The sequence below is a fragment of the Felis catus genome, chromosome D3 (assembly GCF_018350175.1).
Source record: "Felis catus isolate Fca126 chromosome D3, F.catus_Fca126_mat1.0, whole genome shotgun sequence".
In the NCBI taxonomy this organism is placed as follows: domain Eukaryota; kingdom Metazoa; phylum Chordata; class Mammalia; order Carnivora; family Felidae; genus Felis; species Felis catus.
This window is the reverse complement of record NC_058379.1, coordinates 56943067-56965293: the sequence shown is the minus strand read 5'-3', so window position 1 is coordinate 56965293 and position 22227 is coordinate 56943067. Positions and strand designations below refer to the sequence as shown.

At 38.8% G+C, this 22227-nt stretch overlaps 1 protein-coding gene and 1 long non-coding RNA gene across 3 annotated transcripts in view; one reads left to right on the top strand and one right to left on the bottom strand.

Annotated features, from left to right (window-relative positions):
* The window catches only part of LOC109493411, a 39972-nt gene extending 27633 nt beyond the window's left edge, over positions 1–12339 (top strand). The window contains exon 2 of the long non-coding RNA XR_002147636.3: positions 12153–12339. This is a non-coding gene — a long non-coding RNA (uncharacterized LOC109493411). The remainder of the gene's footprint in view (positions 1–12152) is intronic.
* Positions 8333–22227, bottom strand: part of GALNT1 (polypeptide N-acetylgalactosaminyltransferase 1) — an 80245-nt gene continuing 66350 nt past the window's right edge. For both annotated transcript variants that reach the window (XM_003995137.6, XM_045042083.1), the window contains 5 exons: positions 20491–20671; positions 19480–19619; positions 14751–14849; positions 13930–14064; positions 8333–10545 (listed from right to left, as the gene is read on the bottom strand). In XM_003995137.6, the coding sequence (XP_003995186.1) occupies positions 10399–10545; positions 13930–14064; positions 14751–14849; positions 19480–19619; positions 20491–20671 (702 nt within the window). In that variant the 3' untranslated portion in view covers positions 8333–10398. The remainder of the gene's footprint in view (positions 10546–13929; positions 14065–14750; positions 14850–19479; positions 19620–20490; positions 20672–22227) is intronic.

The window sequence follows — 22227 nt, the reverse complement described above, 5'->3', positions numbered from 1 at the left end:
AGAGCAAGGCAGAGGGGAGTGCAAAGATGGCTTCCACCTGGAAAAAAAAAAAGACAGTGCACACCAGCTTTAACATGGCAGGGGGGAAGAGTACAAAGATGGCATCCACCAGCTTCTGTCCCCCAAGGAGTATCCTAGCAGGCACCTGCCCCTCAGATTGACACTTAAATTTAGGCGAAAGACTTGTATACTGAAAACTATGAGATATGGATGAAAGAAATTGAAGACATGCATAAGTGGAAAGATATTCCATGCTCATGGACTGGAAGAATTAATATTGTTAAAATGCCCATATAACCCAAAGCATTAAAGTATTCTATGCCCTATCAAAATTCCAATGCCATTTTTCTCAGAAATAGAATAATCCTAAAATTTGTATGGAAGCACGAAAAGACTCTGAATAGCTAAAGCAATTTTGAGAAAGAAGAACAAAGCTAGAGGCATCACATTATCTTAAAATCACGTTCCTTTCAAAAGACTACTTCTGTTCTAGGTTGTGGGGTGAGTGAGTCCACATAAAGGCATTTTAAGACCCATTTCTTAGTTCACCACAGCCCCATGGGTCTCATGGGCATGAACACCAATGGTTTCCAAAGCTAGATGTTTTGGGGTTGTATCTCAGATGCCAGTATTAAAAATTGGGGTTCCCAGTGTGGGGTACAAAACCATTGTTCCTCAGGGAGAAGCTCTGACTTCTGTGTTCCCTCCCATTTGTGGGTCATAATGCTGGGCATGGGGTTTATGGCAAGATTGTGTCTCAGCCTTTCCTACCATCTTCATTGTGTGTGTGTGTGTGTGTGTGTGTGTGTGTGTGTTCATTTGCCTGATGTGAAGGCATTTCTCCACTAGTTTTTAGGCTTTTTTTCCCACAAGATTTGCAGCTATAGATCTGGTGTGTCCATGAGAGATGGGTGAGTTCAGGATCTTCCTACATTGCTGTCTTGAACCGGACTCCAAATCTTTTAGATTTGGTCTAAATATAATATAAATATATTTGGTCTACAAATAGACCAAGTTCTACTTATATATTTGCTTTTCTACCTTTGCTGTTACTTTCGGTTTTATATCTAAGAGATTATTGCCCAATGATCACGTCATGAAGATGGCGGATATGTTTTCTTCTAACAGTGGTACAGTTTTAGCTCTTATATTTACGTGTTTGATCCATTTCGAGTTAATTTTTGTGTGTGATATGATATAGGGGTCTCCTTTCTTTTACATGTAGGTATCCAGTTGTCCCACCACCATTTATTGGTATTCTGTTAAATTTTCTTCACACTTTTGTTGAATAAGTATAGGGGTTATTTCTGGACTCTCAATTCTATTGATCTGTGGGTCTATACTTATTCCAGTACCACACTATCTTGAAAACTACAGCCTTGTAGTAAGAAATTGGGAAGCTTGAGTACTCCAACTTTTTTCTTCTTTTTCAAGATTGTTTTGGCTATTCTGGGCACCTTGAATTTCCATATGGATTTTAGGATCAGTTTGTCAATATCTGCAAAAAGACACTTGGGATTTTGGTAGGCATTACATTGAAATTGTAGCTCAATTTGGGAGAAATTACCATCTTAACAATATTACTTTGATTCATGAACTTGTGCTGTTTATTTAGATCTTTTAAAATTTCTTTCAGTGATGTGCTTTAGTTTTCAATGCATATATCTTGTACTTTTTTGCCAAATTTGTTGCTAAGTATTTTATTCTTTTTGACACTATTTTAAATGTTTTCTTTTTAAAAATGTTTGTTTATCTTGAGAGAGAGAGAAGGGGAGAGAGAGAATCTGAAACAGGCTCTGAGCTGATAGCACAGAATGTAGGGCTTGATCTCATGAACCATGAGATCATAACTTGAGCAGAAATCAAGAGTTAGACACTTAACTGAGCCACTCAAGCAACCCTTAAATGTTTTCTTAATTTTATTTTTGAACTATTTATGCTGATGTACAGAAATACAACTGATTTTTCTGTATTGATATTGTATTCTACAACCTTGCTGAATTCATTTATTCCAATAATTTTTTAAAATGTTTTTTCATTTTTGAGAGACAGAGCATGAGCAGGGGAGGGACAGAGAGAGAGGGAGACACAGAATCTGAAGCAGGCTCCAGGCTCTGAGGTGTCAGCACAGAGCCCCACGTAGGGCTCGAACTCACCAACCACAAGATCATGACCTGAGCCAAAGTCGGACACTTAACCGATTTATCCACCTAGGCGTCCCTCTAATAATTTTTGATGGACTTCCTAGAATTTTTTAATATATGAAATGATGTCATCTGCAAATAGAGATAGTTTCATTTCTTCTTTTTCTATGTGGATGCCTTTTGTTGCCTCAAAGTTGCCCTGGCCAGAGCCTCCAGTACAGTGCTGAATATACACAGCAAGAGTGGACATTCTTGTTATCTTCCTGATCTTAAGGGAAAAGCATTCAGTCTTTCCTTATTAAATATGATGATAGATACGGATTTTTCATAGAGACCCTTTATTGAATTGAGGAAGTTCCATTCTATTGAGTTTGCTTAATCAGGAAAGCATTTTCGGTTTTGTCTAAATGCCTTTATTGCATCTGTTGAAATGATCATGCAGTTCTTTATTCAAATAATATAGTGTATTACATGGAGTTTTATATGTTGAACCAACCTTGCATTCCTAGATAAATCCAACTTTATCATGGTTTGTAATTATTTTAATATACTTCTGGAATTGGTTTACTAGTATTTTGTCAAAGATATTTGCATCTATAATAATCAGGGATATTAATCTTTATTTTTTTTTCTTGTGCTGTCTTTGGCTTTGGTACTGGCACCATAGAATGAGTTGAGATATTTCTCTTCTTTTGTGAAAGAGTTTGTAAAGGACTGGTGTTAATTCTTCTTTAAATGGTTAAGTGGATGCACTGGTTTGGATAGTGTTTCCCCCAAATTCGTGTCTACTCAGAAATACTTCAAAATAGGACTTCATTTGAAATAGAGTCTATTATTTTCCTGAGGCTGCCATAACACAGTGCCACACATTGAGTTGTTTAAACAGAACTTTACTGTTCTTGAGTTCTAGAGGCCCAAAGTCCAGAATCCGGGTTTTGGCAGGGAAGATTGCTTCTAAGGGCTGAGGGATAATCTGTTGTATGCCTATCTCCTAGCTTCTGGTAGCTTCAGATATTCCTTGATGTATAGATGGTTCTACCCATGTCTTCTCACCATTTTTTCTGTCTCTCTGTGTCCAAATTTCCCCTTTTTATAAGGACATCAATCATATTGGATTGGGGCTCACCCTTATGATTTCCTGATAACTTGATTACTTCTGTAAAAAACCCTATTTCTAAATAAAGTCACATTCTGAGGTACTCAGGGTTAGGGCTTTATCATATCTTTGTTGGGTGACGTAATTCAACCCATAACAGTGTTTTTGCAGATGTAGTTAGGAAAGAGGAGGACATACTGAATTAGAGTTAGTCCCAAATCCAATATAACTGGTATCCTTATAAAAAGGAGAAACAGAGACACAGAAAGTATAATGCCATGTGTAGACAAAGGCAGAATTTGCAGTGAGATTGGCAGTAATCATGGAAGGGAGGAGGGGGGCATGAAACAAATTATTTCTCAGAGTTTTCGTTGTTTTCTCTCTTTTTAGGTCTCAAATGCATGTATTTTATCCTCAAGGCTGTTTTTCCCTCCCTCGATCTTTTTCTCCATCTGTGGTTTAGTTTGGAAAATTTTTTTTAATGTTTATTTTTGAGAGAGACAGACACAGAGTGCGAGTGAGGGAGGGACAGAGAGAGGGAGACACAGAATCTGAAGCAGGCTCCAGGCTCTGAGCTATCAGCACAGAGCCCGATGTGGGGCTCAAACCCACCAACTACAAGATCATGACCTGAGCTGAAGTCGAACGCTTAACTGACTGAGTTACCGAGGTGCCCCTAGTTTGGAAATTCTTTATTGACTTGTGTTCAAGTTCACTGATCTTTTTTCCTAATGTGTCACATTAAATTGATTTTTTAAATATTATTCAATTTTAGGATTCTTTTCTCCTGTCCAGTTTCTAAATTTCTTCTGAAATTTTCCACATTTTGATATCAGTTTTTTATCTTAAAAGAAACCCCACTTTTATTGATGAACTTATCTGCTAATTCCATCATCTAGGTCATCAGTGAGTCTTTTTGTTGACTATTTAAAAAAATCTACTTTCTTTTTTCCTCATTACTTTATATGCTATACTGGACAACTCAACATTGTGATTGGTGCACCAAACAGTTGTGTATTATGTCCTCTTCCTCTGAAGACTGTTTATCCAAGCTAGCAGATTGTTGGCAGATCAACTTGATGTTGCTGAGGCCTGGTTTTATACTTTGTTAGGTATGGTCTTTCTGCATTTTGTCCTTGGCCCTAGGAATAGCCCAAGTCCTTAAGAAATGGTCTTTATTCCTACACAGGGCCTTGGGTTTCAATACATAGGCATACTTTGTTTTATTGAACTTCATTTTATTGTTTCATGGACACTGTGTTTTCTACAAATTGAAGGTTTGTGGCAACCCATTGAGCACCTCTACTGGCACCATTTTTCAAGTGGCATTTGCTCACTTCATGTCTGTGTGTCACTTTTTGGTAATGGTTACAATATTCCAAACTTTTTCATTTTTATTGTATTTGTTATGGTGACCTGTGATCAGTGATCACAACTTAAAGTTCAGAGAATGGTTTAGCATTTTTTAGCAATATTTTTAAATTATGATGTACATGGTTCATGTTTTTAGACGAAATGCTATCACACACTCAACAGATTACAATATGGTGTACACATTACCTTTATATGTACTGGGAAGCCAAAAAAAATTGATTTGACTTGTTTTACTGCGATATTTGCTTTATTGCAGTAGTCTGGAATTGAGCCTGCAGAATCTCCAAAGGTATGCTGGTAAAGTCTAAAGTGTTGATCAAGCCCCTCCAAATGGGAAGTTTTTTCTGTGGACTTCTTGGAGTCTCATCCTGTGCACATTCAGATCATTCCAGCAGTTGAGGAAATTCATATGCAGATTTGGGGGCTCCTCTGTGACTCCCTTTTTTAGATATTCTCCAATCTCCAGCCACTCTGCTCATAAATACGGTCTAAGACAACAATTTCTATCTGTATGACCACTACCTCTAGTGTGTTGTGTACATTGGAAATGTTCTTTGGGGAAAAGACATACATATGTTACCTTATATAGAAGGTCCTTTTTAATAAGGGTTGAATCCTCTACATTTTGTGTCCTTTGTTCATTTCCCAAGGCTTTAAAACGTTCAAAAAATTATTGTCCAGGACTATTAATTTATTGGCAGGTTTAATCTGACACAAGCTTTCATCACTTTGCCAGAACTTTGTTTTGGTAATAGCTTGGTGGCTCATTTTCTCTTTTTAATAGTTTCATAATTAACTTGTGAGCATATAGGGGCCTGGATTAATGTTTCCCCTCTCCCCCCACCCAAAGAAATACTGTATTCTCATTGTTTCCAGCAACTGCCATAAATCTAGATTCACTCTATTTTCTTGATCTGCAGACTTTGTAACTGTGGTTTTAAACTCTTGATCTATTTAAAAGCAGGCCTTGGGGTGCCTGGCTGGTTCAGTTGGTGGAGCGTGCCGCTCTTGATCTTGGGGTTGAGTTCAAGCCCCATGGTGGGTGTAGAGATTACTTGAAAACAAAATCTAAAAACTAGGCCTTATGATCACAGTGGTGGCATCATCCTTGCCACCATTTACTACCTAGAAAAAGGGCAGAGTCTGTCAGATTTTACCTTTGGTTTCCTTTACAAGGCAGACTTCTTTATGCATCCTTTTACTTATAGAGCTCTCTGAATTTTCCAATTTTATGTAGGGATCTTTAGTTTAATTCCCCAGCTTTGTTCAGGGCCAAGGCCTAGGAACTATCATTCCCCAAGCCCTGGTTATTCTATTTTGTTCTTAGGAGAGGAAAGGCTTTCACATTTAACCATTACCTCTGTGACTTGTGTACTTATCTTCCCCCCCCTGCCTCACCGGACCGTAGGGTTTTCCCGTATTTTCTTGTGAGTTCAGTTGAATATGTTTGTTGCAATTTAGCCAGTCTTTGGGTATTGTGTAGCAGTGGAAGGCTATTTAGAAAACTCTGATACCAGCAGGGTATTTTATTTCCCCCCAGCACTTTATTGAGGTATACAGATGGCAGAATGCATATATCCTAAGTATATAGCTCAGTAAAACTTTAAATTATCTAAATAATTTGCATCATCTAAATCAACTTATAGACTACTTCCATCATTCCAGAAAGTCTTCTCATGCCACTTCCAAGTCTATACTCACCCAAAGGTAAGCACCTTAGGTTTATCTGGCCTATTCTTGAGCTTCATATAAAAGTAGTATGTCTAGCATTCTTTGTTCAATACTTTTTCTATTTATCCCTATGGTATCAGTAATTCCTTTTTTTAAAATTGTAGACTAGTATTTCAATAACTATTTGATTATCCATTATCATGCTGATTGGTATTGGTGTAGTTTCTAGTTTGAGGGTTATTTTACATCTGCTTTGAATATTCTTGTATGCATCTTAATGTGGGCATATCCCCTCATTTCTCTTGGGTTTTATCTCTAGAAGTGAAATCAGAGTAGGCATACATTTACATTTATAAGAAACTGGGAAGCTGTTTCCTCAGGTGATCATACTTACACTTTTGCCAGTTTCTACACCTTCTCACCCTCTGGGCAAGTGTGCAACAGTTATTTCCTGGTGGTTGCATTCTTCCTTCCCTCATGGCTGATGCTGAACACCCTTCCCTATGCTAATTGCGCATTTGGATAGCTTCTGTGCAGTGTGTATTCAAGTCACTTATTAACTGTTATATTGTGTTGCTTTTGCAGTGGCTTTTAAAAGTTGTTTTTCTGCATACAAATCCTTTGTTATGTGTACTGCAACTATTTTGTCCTTGGCTGCAGCATGGTTTTTCACTTTATCTTTTTGATGAGAAGAATGTAATTTTGGTGAAATCAAATCAGTTTTCTTTTATGGAGTTTATTTTGTGTCCTAAGACATCTTTGCCTATCCCACGAGTCACGAAGATATTGTTTTCTTCTAGAAGATTTATTGTTTTGTCCTTCACATTTAGGTCCTGTGATCCATGTTGAAAACATTGTGCATTGTGTGAAAGTATCAATATTCAGAAAGTTTCTCCATGGAGTTGCTTGTGTTTTTTTGTTGAAAAGCCAATGACCATATACATGTGCGAGTCTGCTTCCCAATTCTCTTCTATCCACTGATCTATTAGTCCTGAACCCTAGTACCACTCTCTTAATTACTGTAATTTTAAAGCAAGTCATGAAATTGAGTAGTGTTAAGTCTTCCAACATTTGCCCCCTCCTTCAGGACTATCTTGGTTGTTCTGGGTCTGCTGGATTTCCATATATATCTGCAAATTTCTACAAGAAAGCCTCAGCGGAAGGATTGTTTTTTCACTGAAATTTGAATTGATTTCTGTAAATCAATTTGTGGGAAACAGATCTTGATATTATGCAGCCTTTCAATTCATGAACATATTTATTGCAGTGTTCTATATAGCTTCAGCAACATTTTGTAGTTTTCAGGATAGAAGTCTTACATATCTCTTGTTAACATTCTAGATATTTGATTTATTTGATGTGATCACAGATGGTAATTTTAAATTTTAATTTTTAATTGTTGCTATGTATAGTCAATACAGCAGAGTTTTGCCTCATTTCCTGCAAAATTATTAGTTTTTGGTAGATCAAGCAAATTCTTTATCTTCAGGAAGTCAGACAATGGGAGAAGTGTTGCATAATTGAAAACATCTCATTTTCCAGAGTAAAAAAAATGGTTCATTCTTTGTATACCTCTGCTCACAGTTACCACCTAAGAAACCCTACCTTTTGATTTTCTTTCTCCTTAAAAGAACATGTAATTCTGAGTTCAGTTTACTCTTGGTGTGCTTCTTGAAAGATGGGGAGAGCACCAGATCTTTACAGAGGAACTTCTGTTTCTCAGCTAAATGTAGAATAGGGAAATGAGGACATGTCCTACATGCTGCCCTTCACTTATATTTTCAGGGTGCCAATCAGAACAGAAAGACATTAAAATGGGTTGGGATGGGAAGAAGGTGAATAAATTTGAAGATTCAGATTATTCTTGTCACATTGGTGAATTCTTCACTGGTCAAATAACCCCCTCTTTTCATCCTTTGCTTTCTTTTTGATTTATTCTTTTCTTCCCAATTTGACTTAGAGTGATTAGCATACGGCCTGATCTACAAATAGCTGTAATGAATAGGGATCCATTTTAACTTCAAATAAAACCAATGTAAGGCACAACTACTCAGGAATATTTTATATTTTCAAAGTATTTACGAATTCTTTAATTAGAAAAATAAAGGCAACGGGATTATCTATCAGGTTCTAAAAGTACCCATGAATTAAATCACTCGCATCCCCCTCTTAAAAAACAAAACAAAACCTTGAATCACATTGCTATTTAAGCTTTCTTACAATAAGGAATAAGACCAAGCTATACTAGAGTACAAAAACCTGAAATTCTGAGCATGAAAATAATTTATTAGACATCTGGTTTATTCGAACATTAGGCCTACTGAAGACAGAATTAACAGAGCTCATGGAGTAGGAAACACACACACACACATACACACACACACACAAACAAAACAAAAACAACCCATCCAGCACCTGCTTCACTGCAAATTTCCTGGGGACAAAATGTATGCATTCTGTACTACAGTCTCACTCTAAACCATCCATATGTGTTTGATGCTGATTAACCTGAATAGGAGATGAGAAACTTTCTATACACTCAACTTGGCAAGTAGCCATTAGTGATGCAACTTTCAGAAACATTCTTAGGCACAAGAACTAGCACTGCCTGCAGTGAGAGTCTTTGATAATCAAAGAAAAGAATATCACTAAATATATTCTTACAAATAAGAAAATACAAGCACTTTTGCCAATGGACTGCTTTACATATCAGGAAAGATGTCACAATGAGATCTTCTATGAAATTAAAACACTAATTGTTATACTCAACTTTTAATCGATTCTGAAGTTATACTGTGGTATTAAAAATTAGAGGAAAAAACTGATTTAATCTAAATAGAATTTAGGGAAGAAATGCAGGACTAATATATAAGAGTAGCTGCACTTCTTTGGTTAACTCAAAAAAAAAAGTCAAACATTTTCAAATTAAAAAAAAAAAAAAAGATCACCATTACAAGAATCTAATCTAAATATGCACCTGACAATAAAGCACATCTGAGTATGGAGTGAAAAAAGTTTTCCAAAAAATCATCAAATGGATCCTCTCCAAATACCCAAATAATCACTTCTGCAGGCCTTTTGTTGAGTGGAATCATAAAGAACTGAAGATTTATTGCTGTGAAAACAAATCTGTAGTACAGTAGTATGAATCTTGGGTATTAAGCATAATCAGCTGAATCAAGTTAAGAAGTTCAAACTCTAATAGGAAATTTTGTGTGTGTGAAAGTCAATAGCCAGTTGACCCAAGAGCAACTGAGAGATCTAACCTGTTCAGTGAGACCAGACATTGTTAAATCTTCATTCTTTGAAGGCAATTAAAAATTACAATTTAAACAGCCCATAAACCAAATAAAACAAAATTGAAGAAAGCAATTAAAACTACGTTCAAAGAGCCATTTTTTTTTTTTAGCTCAATTTCAGCACCCCAAGGAAAAAAAGCATCCATGACTATCACAGATGAAAACAAAATGTCACTGGAATCCGTTATTTTTCCCCACTGAGGTATAAAATCTATATAGAAATTTGATACTATACTATAACAAATTGTACTTCTCATAGTTCTGTTTTAATTTCCTTTAAACCCTGTTTAATATAGTTTTTTCTTAAATTGTAAAAATGTTTTCATGATTCTGAAACTGGTCCAGTTCTTTTTCACTTATTTTTCTATCAATATTTAATATACTGGTTACCAGTCCTAATCAGAAAAAAAATCTTAGAAATCTCTTCATTAGGACAGCACATTCAGTGAAAGTTACTGATGTGCAAGCAAACCATGAAAGGTGCAGCTCCCCGGAAAGCACGTTTGTTGACTGCTTCACTGCCTGAATATTCTTTACAATGATTCTTGATGAAAGACTCTTTCCATCGTGTAAACATCAGTGTGCGCAGTCTTGCTACTCTGTAGTTTCACGTCCTTGGACAAGAAGGCTGGTTCACAGCTAGTGAAAAGCGAGAGGAGTCTAAGTTTCAATGGCTGATAAACCTTACATCCCCACAGGAGGAAAGCACTTTTCCTTTTTTGCTACTTAAGAATGTGGCAGAAATGTATGCTGAGGTAGCCCAGTCAATCCTTATTTTTTTTTTTCTTCTTTTTCCTTTTTTGTAAATTTGGTCTCAGAATATTTCTGGAAGGGTGACGTTTCGAAGAAGCCACTGCTGGGACCGGCTTCCATTGCAGTCTCTTATGCTGGGCACCTGGCTGTCCTCTTCTGTGGCTTTATCCAGGCACTGATTACTGTTCACATGCTGCAGGGTTAATTTCTGCAAGAGACAGAAAAGAAATCTTAACATGAACGTGACAGAAAAAAACTCAAACATCTCAGCCATCGTTTCTGACGAGTATTAAACTGCCCCGTAGAAAAGGTGTCTACGTTAAGACCACCTTAAAAGCTATGTGGGAGGGAGAAAGGCACTGGGGTGCAGTGGGCTACAATGAATTTAAACGAACATGACCACAGTGCTAGCTACTCCCAATTCTGCACAAGCTCTAACACTGAGAAATTTCACTTTGTGTGCTTCAGCTTCCTTAAAAAAAAAAAAAAGAAAGAAAAAAAAAAGATCAGATTAGTGGTTCCTAATTTAGGATCCTCAACCTATTTTCAAAAGCTATTTCAAAATCGCTTCATTTCCCTGTGATAAGGCTGTTCAAATTAATTCTATGATTCCAAACCTCATGTCCTTAAAATTCAGGTCCTTTTGAAGACTCAAAATCTTAAGAGATCATCTTAAAGCAGCCATTAATAAATGGGTGACAGATGGTGCTATGTAACTTTCTATGTACTCATTTGTACTCCAGACTCAATGCTGTCATGTTGATATTTAGAATAATTTCAAAATGTCAGGACAGAGTTATCAGAGTGATTAGCCTAGGTCAGTTTGTGTCTGTTACTGCACGCTGGTCACCAGCATGGTCACACAGCCAACAGCTGTGTAGGAACGTGAGTTAACCATTATCCTGTAAATGTATACAACTGTAAGAAAGTGTGAAATATGTTTACTAACACATTTATCGGACTCTTACTCATCCCTCAACTGTAATGTAATTCTTTTATCTGGAACATTTCATTTTCAGGGACTGTCATCACTGTGTTCAAGAGAGGACCCAGTCAGCACTGACTACTCTCCACACAGGAGAGTAGTTTTTTGTTTTTTTAACGTTTATTCACCTTTGAGAGACAGAGATAGAGCATGAGCAGGGAAGGGGCAGAGAGAGGGAGACACAGAATCTGAAGCAGGCTCCAGGCTCTTAGCTATCAGCACAGAGCCCGACACGGGGCTCAAACCCACGAACTGTGGGATCATGACCTGAGCCGAAGTCAGACCCTCAACCAACTGAGCCACCCCGGCACCCCAGAAAAAGCTTAATTAAGGCAACTAGATAAACAGGTGACAGATAACTAACTGTAACCTTTTAAGCAGAGAATAAAAGCTATAATTATCATTGCAGAGTCTACCTGCAACCTAGGAAAGGTAATTTGCTGGCTCCTGCCCCTAATCTCTAGTGTAACTAGGTCAAAATCTGCATTTCGAAAGGACAGAGCCATGCATCAAAGCAGAAGCATCTGGTGTCATAAATGGAATGTGATATAGAATATAAATAAGACTCTAAGATGTAAGAATATATAAATCTAATCAAAGACCTATGGTATCATGCAAAGAATCCTGGATCAAGAGTGCCAGGTCTGAGACCCGGTTCCATCATTTTACCTGCTCTGTGACCCTGGGGCAAGTTCCATTCTGGGCTTCAGTGTCTCTACGTGTATAAAACAAGGTCCTGGGTTTTATTTCTATGGTTCCTTTGGAGCCTTCGGTTTCATGATTTTAGGTTTAGATTATAAATCACTGACACGAATATTTTATTTTTCCAGATTGCTGTGGTTGAGACTGATGGAGGCAGGACACCGCCGACAGGCTGTTCCGGAGCTCCCCATGCAGTTGGCTCAAGCTGTGGGACCTGCATCGTAGCGTGACTCCTCCCTTCGCCCAATTCGGCTTTGTCCTTTTCACAGGCGTTGATCCAAAGGGTGCTCCCTAATAAACACTGTGAACACTGAACTTTATCTTGTGAATACTGAACTAACTTTATCTGATAGAACCCAGCCTGCAAAACTAAAATTTTACCTCAGAGAAGACACCATGCAAAGGGCTCCAGAAGTTTTAAAACTACATTCACAACTGGTTCTTTCTAAATACCTTAAACCTACTTTGGCTCCTTAAACTTCTAAGCACACATTTTACTTTTGGAACAACAGGTGTGGCAGATTGTGTAGATCATACACAGGCTACGAACTTCCTGTCCCCACACACTACCACTTCCTGTCCCCATCACACCTTAGAGACTGGAAAACCAACGCCTGTTTAACCAGCCTCCCTTGCAGATGGTCACTATGGGATGAAGTTCTAGCCCATAAGACACAGCAGAGTCTGTGAAACGAAGTGTGAAAGTACAGGGTATGTTCCAGGAAGAGGAGAGTTGATGATTAAAGGAGACCAGGGTTTGCATATGACCTGGTATAGGGAGAAAAGACAGCCAAAGTCTTAACTGCTAATAAAGTCATGATGCTAATAAAGAAGTTAAGAAAAAGACAGGAATGCTCCTGGCTTTGCAGCCAGGAGCTATTTCCATAATGTCAGGCCGAGGCTAGAGCCACGGTTGGAGAACCAGAGGCAGGAGTGTCAGCCAGCCCCTCGCTTGCTGTTAATACATGTAACACATGATGGTATGTAGAAAGTAAGGTAGGAGCAAAAGTCTTTCCTAAGAGAAAAAAAGAAAATCAGTGCTTGTGCAGAAGAAAAAGAACCAGAGAAAGACCTACTGAAGATTCCAGTGCTGGTTCCAGAACCTTAAAGCAAAAGCACAAGCAGGTTAGCCAGATGCAAAGTGCCGGAGTGAGGCTTACTGGGGGTGCTCTGAGTGATCTTTTCTGCACCTGTGTGTGAGGACAGCACACAGCGTGTGGTGACAGGAAGAGGTTCCAGAGGAAAGCAAAGGTAAAAAGCTTTGTTACATATGTCACAGAAAAATCATTATGAGCCAGAGAATTTAATTATTTAAAGCTCACCTTTTACCTAAGTGTCTAATTCACTAATTTAAACAGCCTACTCACGTCTCCATTTCCCCCACACTAGACGATTACAGAGCTTGAGGACATACACACAGAAGACTGACTATAGTGGCAACAAGACCCAAGAAATGGGGGGCAAGATTAATTATTGGGGAGATTAAAACATGTTTGTTTTTCCCACCTGTAGGTTTTTATTTTTTATTTATTTATTTATTTAAAAAAAAAATTTTTTTTTTTTTCAACATTTATTTACTTCTGGGACAGAGAGAGACAGAGCATGAACGGGGGAGGGGCAGAGAGAGAGGGAGACACAGAATCGGAAACAGGCTCCAGGCTCTGAGCCATCAGCCCAGAGCCTGACGCAGGGCTCAAACTCACGGACCGCGAGATCATGACCTGGCTGAAGTTGGACGCTTAACCGACTGCGCCCCCCAGGCGCCCCCCACCTGTAGGTTTTTAGATGTAAGAACAATTTGATCCATCTTCAAACTTTACAAGAATTCATTCTTTTTGCCATAAAGAATTTTTTTAGCTTCAAAACACACATAATTTCATTCCTCTATGCAAGTGGAAAACTTACCACTGGGTCATACTCCCAAAGCTGGTTGCCTTTTAGGTGGTGGCATTTGAGCATTGTGACTGGGCCATTAAGTTTGGAGACATCCAAGCAAAGGTCATCTGTTCTAATTTCTTTGTTGGCAGTATAAGAGAAAACCTGAAAAACAAAAATGCACACATATAAGCTTTAACAATAAAAGAAACTAGCCAGTAATCTGGCAGAGAAAAAAACCAAGTATCTCAAGATATTTGATTTCTGAACTTTATTAACGTAGTATTAGGAGAATAAATGATTCCGAAAAAGCTACCACAAATGTTACATACAGGAAAGAAAAAATGACCGTGAGCTCTCTGTATACACTGAGTGTATTGTCAAGGGCTATCAAAAGCTGTTCGACTATAAAGGGCAAAATAAATCTCACGCAAAGCAATGTAAATACGGTTCTCACAAGGGGCCTTTTATAAATGTTTCATTTAAAAACAATCATTAGACTGAAGGCTCCCTTCTCCTAGAGGTTTTTAGAATTGTCTCTTCGTAGGTAGGAAAATATTTCCTGAATGACGTCATGAGATAAAAGATTCAAACAAATCCAAAAATTATTCCTTTTATTTATTTCTAACGTTTATTCATTTTTCAGAGACAGAGACAGAGCATGAGGGAGACAGGGGCAGAGAGAGAGGGAAACACAGAATCTGAAGCAGGTACCAGGCGCTGAGCCTGACACGGGGCTCAAACTCACAGACCATGAGAATACGGCCTGAGCTGAAGTCAGACGCTTAACCAACTGAGCCATCCAGGTACCCCCAAAATTATTCCTTTTAAAGCTTTACTAAAATACTCACCTGGTTACCTCCCATACCGTGACAGTTAAAAATTCCAACTTTTTCATTCTCTTTTCTAGCCATGTTATCTAGACACTGATTTGTTTCCACATTTCTTATCTATGGGACAGTGAATAAAGAAAATACAAGGTGTTAGATAAACAAGACATACATATAGATCCATATGGACATTAAAGTCAATCGAAACTCTCTACCACATACATATACACAGTGTAGACTGATGGCAGAATGCTCAGTGGCTTCAATACACTATCAATTCCTTCCAGTTTACTCACATTCCAAGTTCCATCTTGATGACTGCCTTGGAAAGAGAAATAAGAGATGTCCTCTTGTTGGGTAAAATATTTGGTAAACATCAAGATGTCTAATGGCAACTGAGATTCTAAATTATCAGGGACCCTTAAAGACTTGACATAGGAAAAGAAGGGAGCTTTGCATCATTGGAGTAGATACTCCTGAACATAAATATGATCTTGATGTCCTCCTTAACCTAGCAGGAAAATAACTACTGACGGGATGGTTTGGGAATATGATACAGTACATCCCTATGAAAGTTGTTTTAGGATGTACCTAAATTGTTTGAGATTACACAGGGTATACAGTAGTTATGAGCTTTTAAAACACCGGGTTTGACAAGCAAATGTGGAAACCCCAACTTAGGGCCTGGCAGGGAGAAATGTGTGGAATGACAGCAAGACAGACAACTTCCTGTGTTGCTATCTGTGTTAATTAGCACTAATAGAACTTTCTGTAATGATGGAAATGTTCTATACTTGTGCCATCCAATATTACCATATGTGGCTAGCCTACCCTAGCCATATGTGGCTATTGAGTACATTATTATATTTTTTTCTTTTACTTCTTGCTATTGAGCACATCCATTCCTGGGAAACAGGCAGGAACCTATAGCCCAGGTTTCTTAGTTTTTGCTATAATCTCCTCTAGGATCTTGGCACTTCCACTGGGCAAAACAACACGGGCAGTTTAAGGACTTCTCGATTCCAATATAATGGAATCTGGATTCACTCTTTCCCTCACTGCAATAAGAGAAATATTGGTTGGATATGAGAAAGAGTATGGGTGTGAATGGTTAAGAGCACAAATTCTCAAGCCATACTGCCTATGTTCAAATCCTGTCTCTTCCATTTTGTGTTCAAACCATTTACTTATGCCTCAATTTACTTATGGTTAAGTGGGGATAATAGTACCTCTATCTCATATTGTTGATATGAGGATAAAATGAGTTAATGTTTGTAAAGCACTCAGACCAAGACATAGAGTTGACATGGAGTTCATACTCACTAAATCTTAGGATCATTAGATCTGTCTGGGGAAGACACTGGTTAGTCCTTAAGACTGGCTAAACTGTGAAAGATCTGACTTACTTGTTATCTGTGGTTGTTGTTTAGTGTATTTATCTCCTGGATTAACAGGTCTGAAACTCATTTATTCAGTTTCAGGTCCTACAGGAGCCATGAAAGTCAGACTTAGTAAAGGCAGAGACTCTAAATTCACACCTTCTCGTTCCCCTTTCTACTCTAAAATTCTATGATCTCAGGCTTCTCTAGACCCTTTGAAGCATGACAAAAGATTCCTGAAAGGCTAAATTCCAGTTTCTAGCATAGGAAAGCTCAACCAGGTGGAGCTATGGTCCCAGCACGAGACCCCCAGCTGCACTGGGGTGGGTGCTTGAGAATGACCCCAGCACCAGAAGTCAGAGCTTTAATCTGCCTAGTGTGGCCTGATACTGAGGGCAAACAAGCTTAAGACCATCTGCTTAGTTAAAAAGACAGTGTGACAAGTAAGCCACAGTGGGTAAAATCTGTTCCTTTTACAGAAAGCCAGCTGGCAAGAAGCAGGTAAAGAACAAACTTGCCTTGGCAATCATCTACTGTGGGTTAGACAAGTGGCTCTTTGTAATATGCCTGGGTTCTGGCCCAGCTAACAATGCCTAGGTGTTATCCAAAATTGGGTCAGTTCAAGGAAAAAAAACCCAACTCATTCCCTCCATTCTGAAGGCAAGTTATAGGAACAACTGCTATTCTGGACCGGAATGAGGCTACAGCCAAGGGAACAGAGTCGCATTAATGAATCAAGAAACAGCCTACTCCTCACCTGTTTGAGGATGAATTTCTTAAATTACTACACAGTTCACACATAGGGAGCTCAGGTGTCCCCTGAAGTAGCCTCAGTAACTACTAAGGACAAACGGTAGCCTGTACTCGTGCTGGCACGGGCTGAATGGTTTCACCGACTCACCACCATCAGCACCGGGCTCCCCTCTATGATATATCTGCTGCTGTGATATATTGTCCCATATCCTGCTCTTCTACGTTCATCTCGTCCTTATTCCCTAAGCCCCTAACACCACCAATACACTCTCTCCACTCTCAACTGATGATCTTGTGTTCAAAGAGGACATGGAAGAATCAGAGAACTTCCCACCACAGACTACCCGTCTCTACCCTCCAATCACGACTGACCTTGCATTTGTCCCCACTCCCTCCACTTCCTTCCTACTTCAGTGGACACCCTGCCTTCTCATCCTGCCCACCATGACCATCTATTACATCTAAACAACATCTATTACAGGGGACTGCCATTAGTACTCTTTTCTAACATCTTCACATTTTCTCTTTTGGTCAGTTGCATCAGCACAGTTCTGATTTAGCAAAAATAAACACAAAAAAAACCCTTTCTTTAGCTCCATATTCCCCTTCAGCCACTATTTCTCTGCTCTCTTTACAACAAAATTTCTTGCAAGACTTGCCCAGACTCATGATCTCCACTTCCTCTTTTTCCTTGAAGCCATCAAGGATTTTGTCCCTACCAACCTCCATGGGAACCCTGTTGACACAGTGAGATGGAGCCCACCAACAACTTCTCCCTTACCAGTCCAGTGGTCAGTTCTCTGTACTAGGCTTACTCAGCAGTCAACCACTTCCTCTTTGTTTTTAAGTTTATTTATTCATTTTGAAAGGGGGGAGGGGAAGAGAGAGAGAGAGAGGGAGAGAAGAATTCCAGGCAGACACCATGCTGTCAGTGCAGAGCCTGAGTTGGGGCTCGAACTCGCAAACTGTGAGATCATGACCTGAGCGGAAACCAAGAGTCGGACTCTCAATCGACTTAGCCACCCAGGTGCCCCAACCACTCCCTCCTTCTTTAAACACATCCTTCACATAGTCTCTGGGACACACACTCTTAGTTCTCCTATTTCAATGGTCACTCTTTCTCAATCTTTTTGGCTAACTCATTCTTGTTTCAAAATTTCTAAATTGTGGAGTTTTCTATTGCTTTGTTCTCAATCCTCCCCTCTTCTCAGTCTACACTCACTCCTACCACAGTGATCTCATACAGTTTTGTGGTTTTAAAAATTACCTATATATTGACAACTCCTACCTTTAGATCTCCACCCCCAATCTCTCATCCAAACTACAGATTTGTAAATGCAAGTACCTACCCTGTATTTTTACCTGGATCCAATTTAACAGGTCCCAAACTACACTGCTGAATGCCTGCTGTTACCTTCTCCACAAGCCTTCCCATCTCATTGCCAACTTCCCTGCCCCAGTTTCTCAGGCTGAAATCTTACCATAGTCCTTCATTACGCCTTTCCTTTCACCCCAGCTCTACTCTTGTTCCCACAGACAATCTGACCTTCTCCCAGTGAAAGTTTGCTTGTCTCTCTCTGACTTCCCATCTCACTCAGAATAAAATCCAAAGTACTTACTGTGGCCTACCAGCTCCATGTGACTTGACCTTCAGTTTGTCTCGACCTCATCTTCTACTACCCTCCCAGTCCCCCTGTTCACTTCATTCCAGACAACTGTCCTCTCTGCTGTTTCTGGAACACGCCAAGTACACTCGTGTCTTAGGGCCTTTGTACCTGTTTTTCCCTGAGTCCAGAACACTCTTTCCCCAGGAATTCATATGGCTTGCTCATTCACTTCCTCTAAATCTCTGCTCAAAAATCAAAACTCTTATATGAGGGGCCTTTTTCAACTACCCAAACAGTACCGCTACTCAGGCCCACCAGCCATTCTCTTTCCCCTTTGCCCTTAGCACCACCTGCCATACTGTATACTTTAAAAACCTGGTTTCCTCCACAGGTTGTAAGATTTGCAAGAGCAGAGACTTTATTCACTGCTATAATCCTTGTACATAAAATAGTGCCTATCACACGGTAGGTACTCAAATATTTATTGAATGAATGAAATGGCTGAAGAAGGGACAGCCTCCTATGGAGTCAGGGGTTACTTTTCCCAAATATCATGAGATTGAATCCTGGGATGGGGCCTCGCTGTGGCCCTGACCACACATATCATTTGCTGCTGTGACTTCTATTATATATGGTCTTTCAACTTTCTTTGTCCCTTCTTTACAATTTATCTTTACTTTGATGTTTGTTAAGCTTTGATTCAGGCTAATTAACACCAGGAGTATATGCTTTCAACTTCATGGGACATTTTGTTAAAGAAGTCTACTGAAGACACTAATATATTGAAGTAAGAATCCACCTCTGAAAGGTTAAGGGTGGAACATTCTTATTTTAATAACATGAAAAATTAATAAAATTTCAAGTTATGAGGTAGACTGTGTTAACAAGAACTGTCTCACACTTGAAGTTATTTAATTTTAATATGGAGGGATTCCCTTGTTGGATGTTTAAGCTCTATCGTTTTTGATAAATGAGAACACAACAACCACACAGAATATATATATATTTTACCTCTCCCAAAGAGAAATAATGACGTGGAATTTGGGAATCAGGATAAATATTCTCTAGGTACCAAGAGAAAGGTCTGCATTGTAGTTTGTGTCTTAGGCCAAGTCTTGATGATATATCTCCATAATCTACCTTTGTAACACCTGTTGAAAGAAATAATCGACTCTGAATTACTCATGTTCTATTAGGTAACATATTTCTACGTAAATAATGCATTTATTAACAAGCCAGGCAAATGGGAAAAGCGGTATCATTTTGGTGATATGACTACACAAGTGATATACCATGAATCCATTGTTCAAAATATAAAACAAGGAAATATACTTATGTGGTTTTTTTTAAAGAAAAATTAGATTTTCATTGTGAGAATGAAATACAATGCTAGTAATATTACACACAAACATAAGTTATTATGGGATCAGAAAGCTTGAATATTTATGTTTAGGCAAAAACAAGAATCAAGATCTATTTTGCCCAAGTATTAAGCAGTGCAACTGTTTCCAGTCAGGTTTCTCTCCCACAACTCACTGACCTGTGCAAGCTGACTGGCCAGTCTTATGGTAATTAGAAAAGGGGGCTGCAGTGGCAACATCAGGAAGATATAGAGCTTAGGGAACAACTATTCCCACAAAATTCGGAATAGCAGAGAAGTTCCTGGACAGAAGTCCCTAGAGGCATGCTACAGTGCTCTGCACTGGCCCCGAGAGACTCCAATCTTCATATAAAAGTTAAACAACACAATTAGGTTAAAAATAGATACAGAACACTGACGACACCTGGGCTAACAGTAACATGTGCGATACTGACCTGGATAACTCATTGTGTTACTATATTAGGCACTTTGCTAAGCACTCTGGCACTGGGTGTGATTTCATTTATTCCTTACGACAACCCCGTGAGGTTGGTGCTCTGCCCCTACTCAAGGCTTTTCTACCCCTTCTTATCTCTCAGATGCATTAAGATCAGGAATAAGAAAGTTATACTCTTGTATTTCTAATGCAAAATAATGCTAACCTGGAGAAATTATATAGAAGAAATTCTTGAACTCATCCATCCACACTTCTGCAAGTCGCCTGTTATTTTTATTGATAATCTGTCCTGTGCCTCCAGGAAATGTGTAAGGTGTGGCTTTCCGAAATACATGTCCGACATGTGAGCAGGTAACAATCTCCAAAGTTCCTCCACACTGCCAGATCTGAAAACAGAAAAGAAGACCACATAAGACCCTGATGTTTTTTTTTTAAAAACTGTTCACATCTCTGGATGTTCACAGTTAAAACTTCACAGAATCATGGCTATACATCCTCACAGTGGAGCTCCTGCTATATGGTCACAAAGCCAGTGCTTCCTCAGAAGGATACTTTTCTGTAATTTTTGGTTCTGATCAAACCAGAAGTTGAAGGTTAAATTCAGAAAAGATATGTTAAAGGCTAAATGCAGAAAAGATATAAGGTCTAGAGTATTATTTTTTTAAGTTTATTTATTTCGAGAGAAAGCACATACACATGTGCGCGCACATGAGCAGGGGGCGGGGGACAGAGGGACGGAGGCGAAGCATCCCAAGCAGGCTCCACTCGGACTGCATGGAGCAGGACGCAGGGCTCCAACTCACGAATTATGAGATCCTGACCTGAGTTGAAATCAAGAGTTGGATGCTTAGCCGACTGAGCCACCCAGGTGCCCCCAGAGTAATGTTTTTCTAACTGCAGGCCAGGACTCATAAAATGATAGTAAGTTCAGCTCTGAGGAATGGCAACCAGCCCTCACTAACAAGGACGTATTGTTTCATGAAATTGGTTAGATTTTGTGTGTAGTATACACATGGCTCATGGTCAAAACACTTTTGACCATGCAATATGCAGCCAGAGTCCTATCTACTCCTCCTTCTCCAGACCTGTCATAGCCTGTACATTAAACCGACTAGAAACTGAAACTGGATCTCTCATGAATTATTCACTGGGACAATGACAGCATGCTCTGTCATCTTCATGAGAATAAAAACAAAAGGGTAAAAGAAACATCAAGTTTGGGTTCACATTCTTAGTTCAATGAAATTATCCTTCTGCTCCTTTCAAAATACATTCTTCTGTAAGTCAAAAATCTGCTATTTACACTTGAAACAGATTTTGAGAAGTTCTGATTTTGTTAAATATTCAGTGTCTCTACTTTAAAGTTCTCCCAGGATCACAAAGTGATACAGCTGGATAGGATCTCCCAGATGATCTCGAGTCCAGACCTCTCCTTTTCTAGGGGAGCAAAGTGATCCACTCGAAACAAAATGAGCTAGCTGGCTTAGATTACAGGGCAGTTCAATGTGGTTTCCACTATACGCCAGGTGTCTCAAGTCAATCATTTTCAGAAATACACAATGTCACTTAATGGGTTGATTTTAGTGAATGTGAAATGGTTAAGCGTTTTATATAAGGTTGACTGCGTTAAATTAGAGCAATTTCAGAACTCCTGTCTTTTTCTTTTTATTGAAAAATGTAAAGCCAGTAAAGTGACCAAGTTTTATATAAGAGAGAACAATTTTCACAACAGAAGGACAAAGCATATTACAGAAAGTAAAATTACGTTTTTGGCAGTCAAGTACCATAGTAGCATATAGAAACTACATATTGTTTTTTATTTTTAGAGCTTGAATTACTTCCTTGTAAGTAACAGAAATTCAAAACAACTAGGGGATCTTGTGTAAGTTTTATACTTTAACTATTAAGGTAACTGAATTATTTGCTTAAAATATAGTTTATA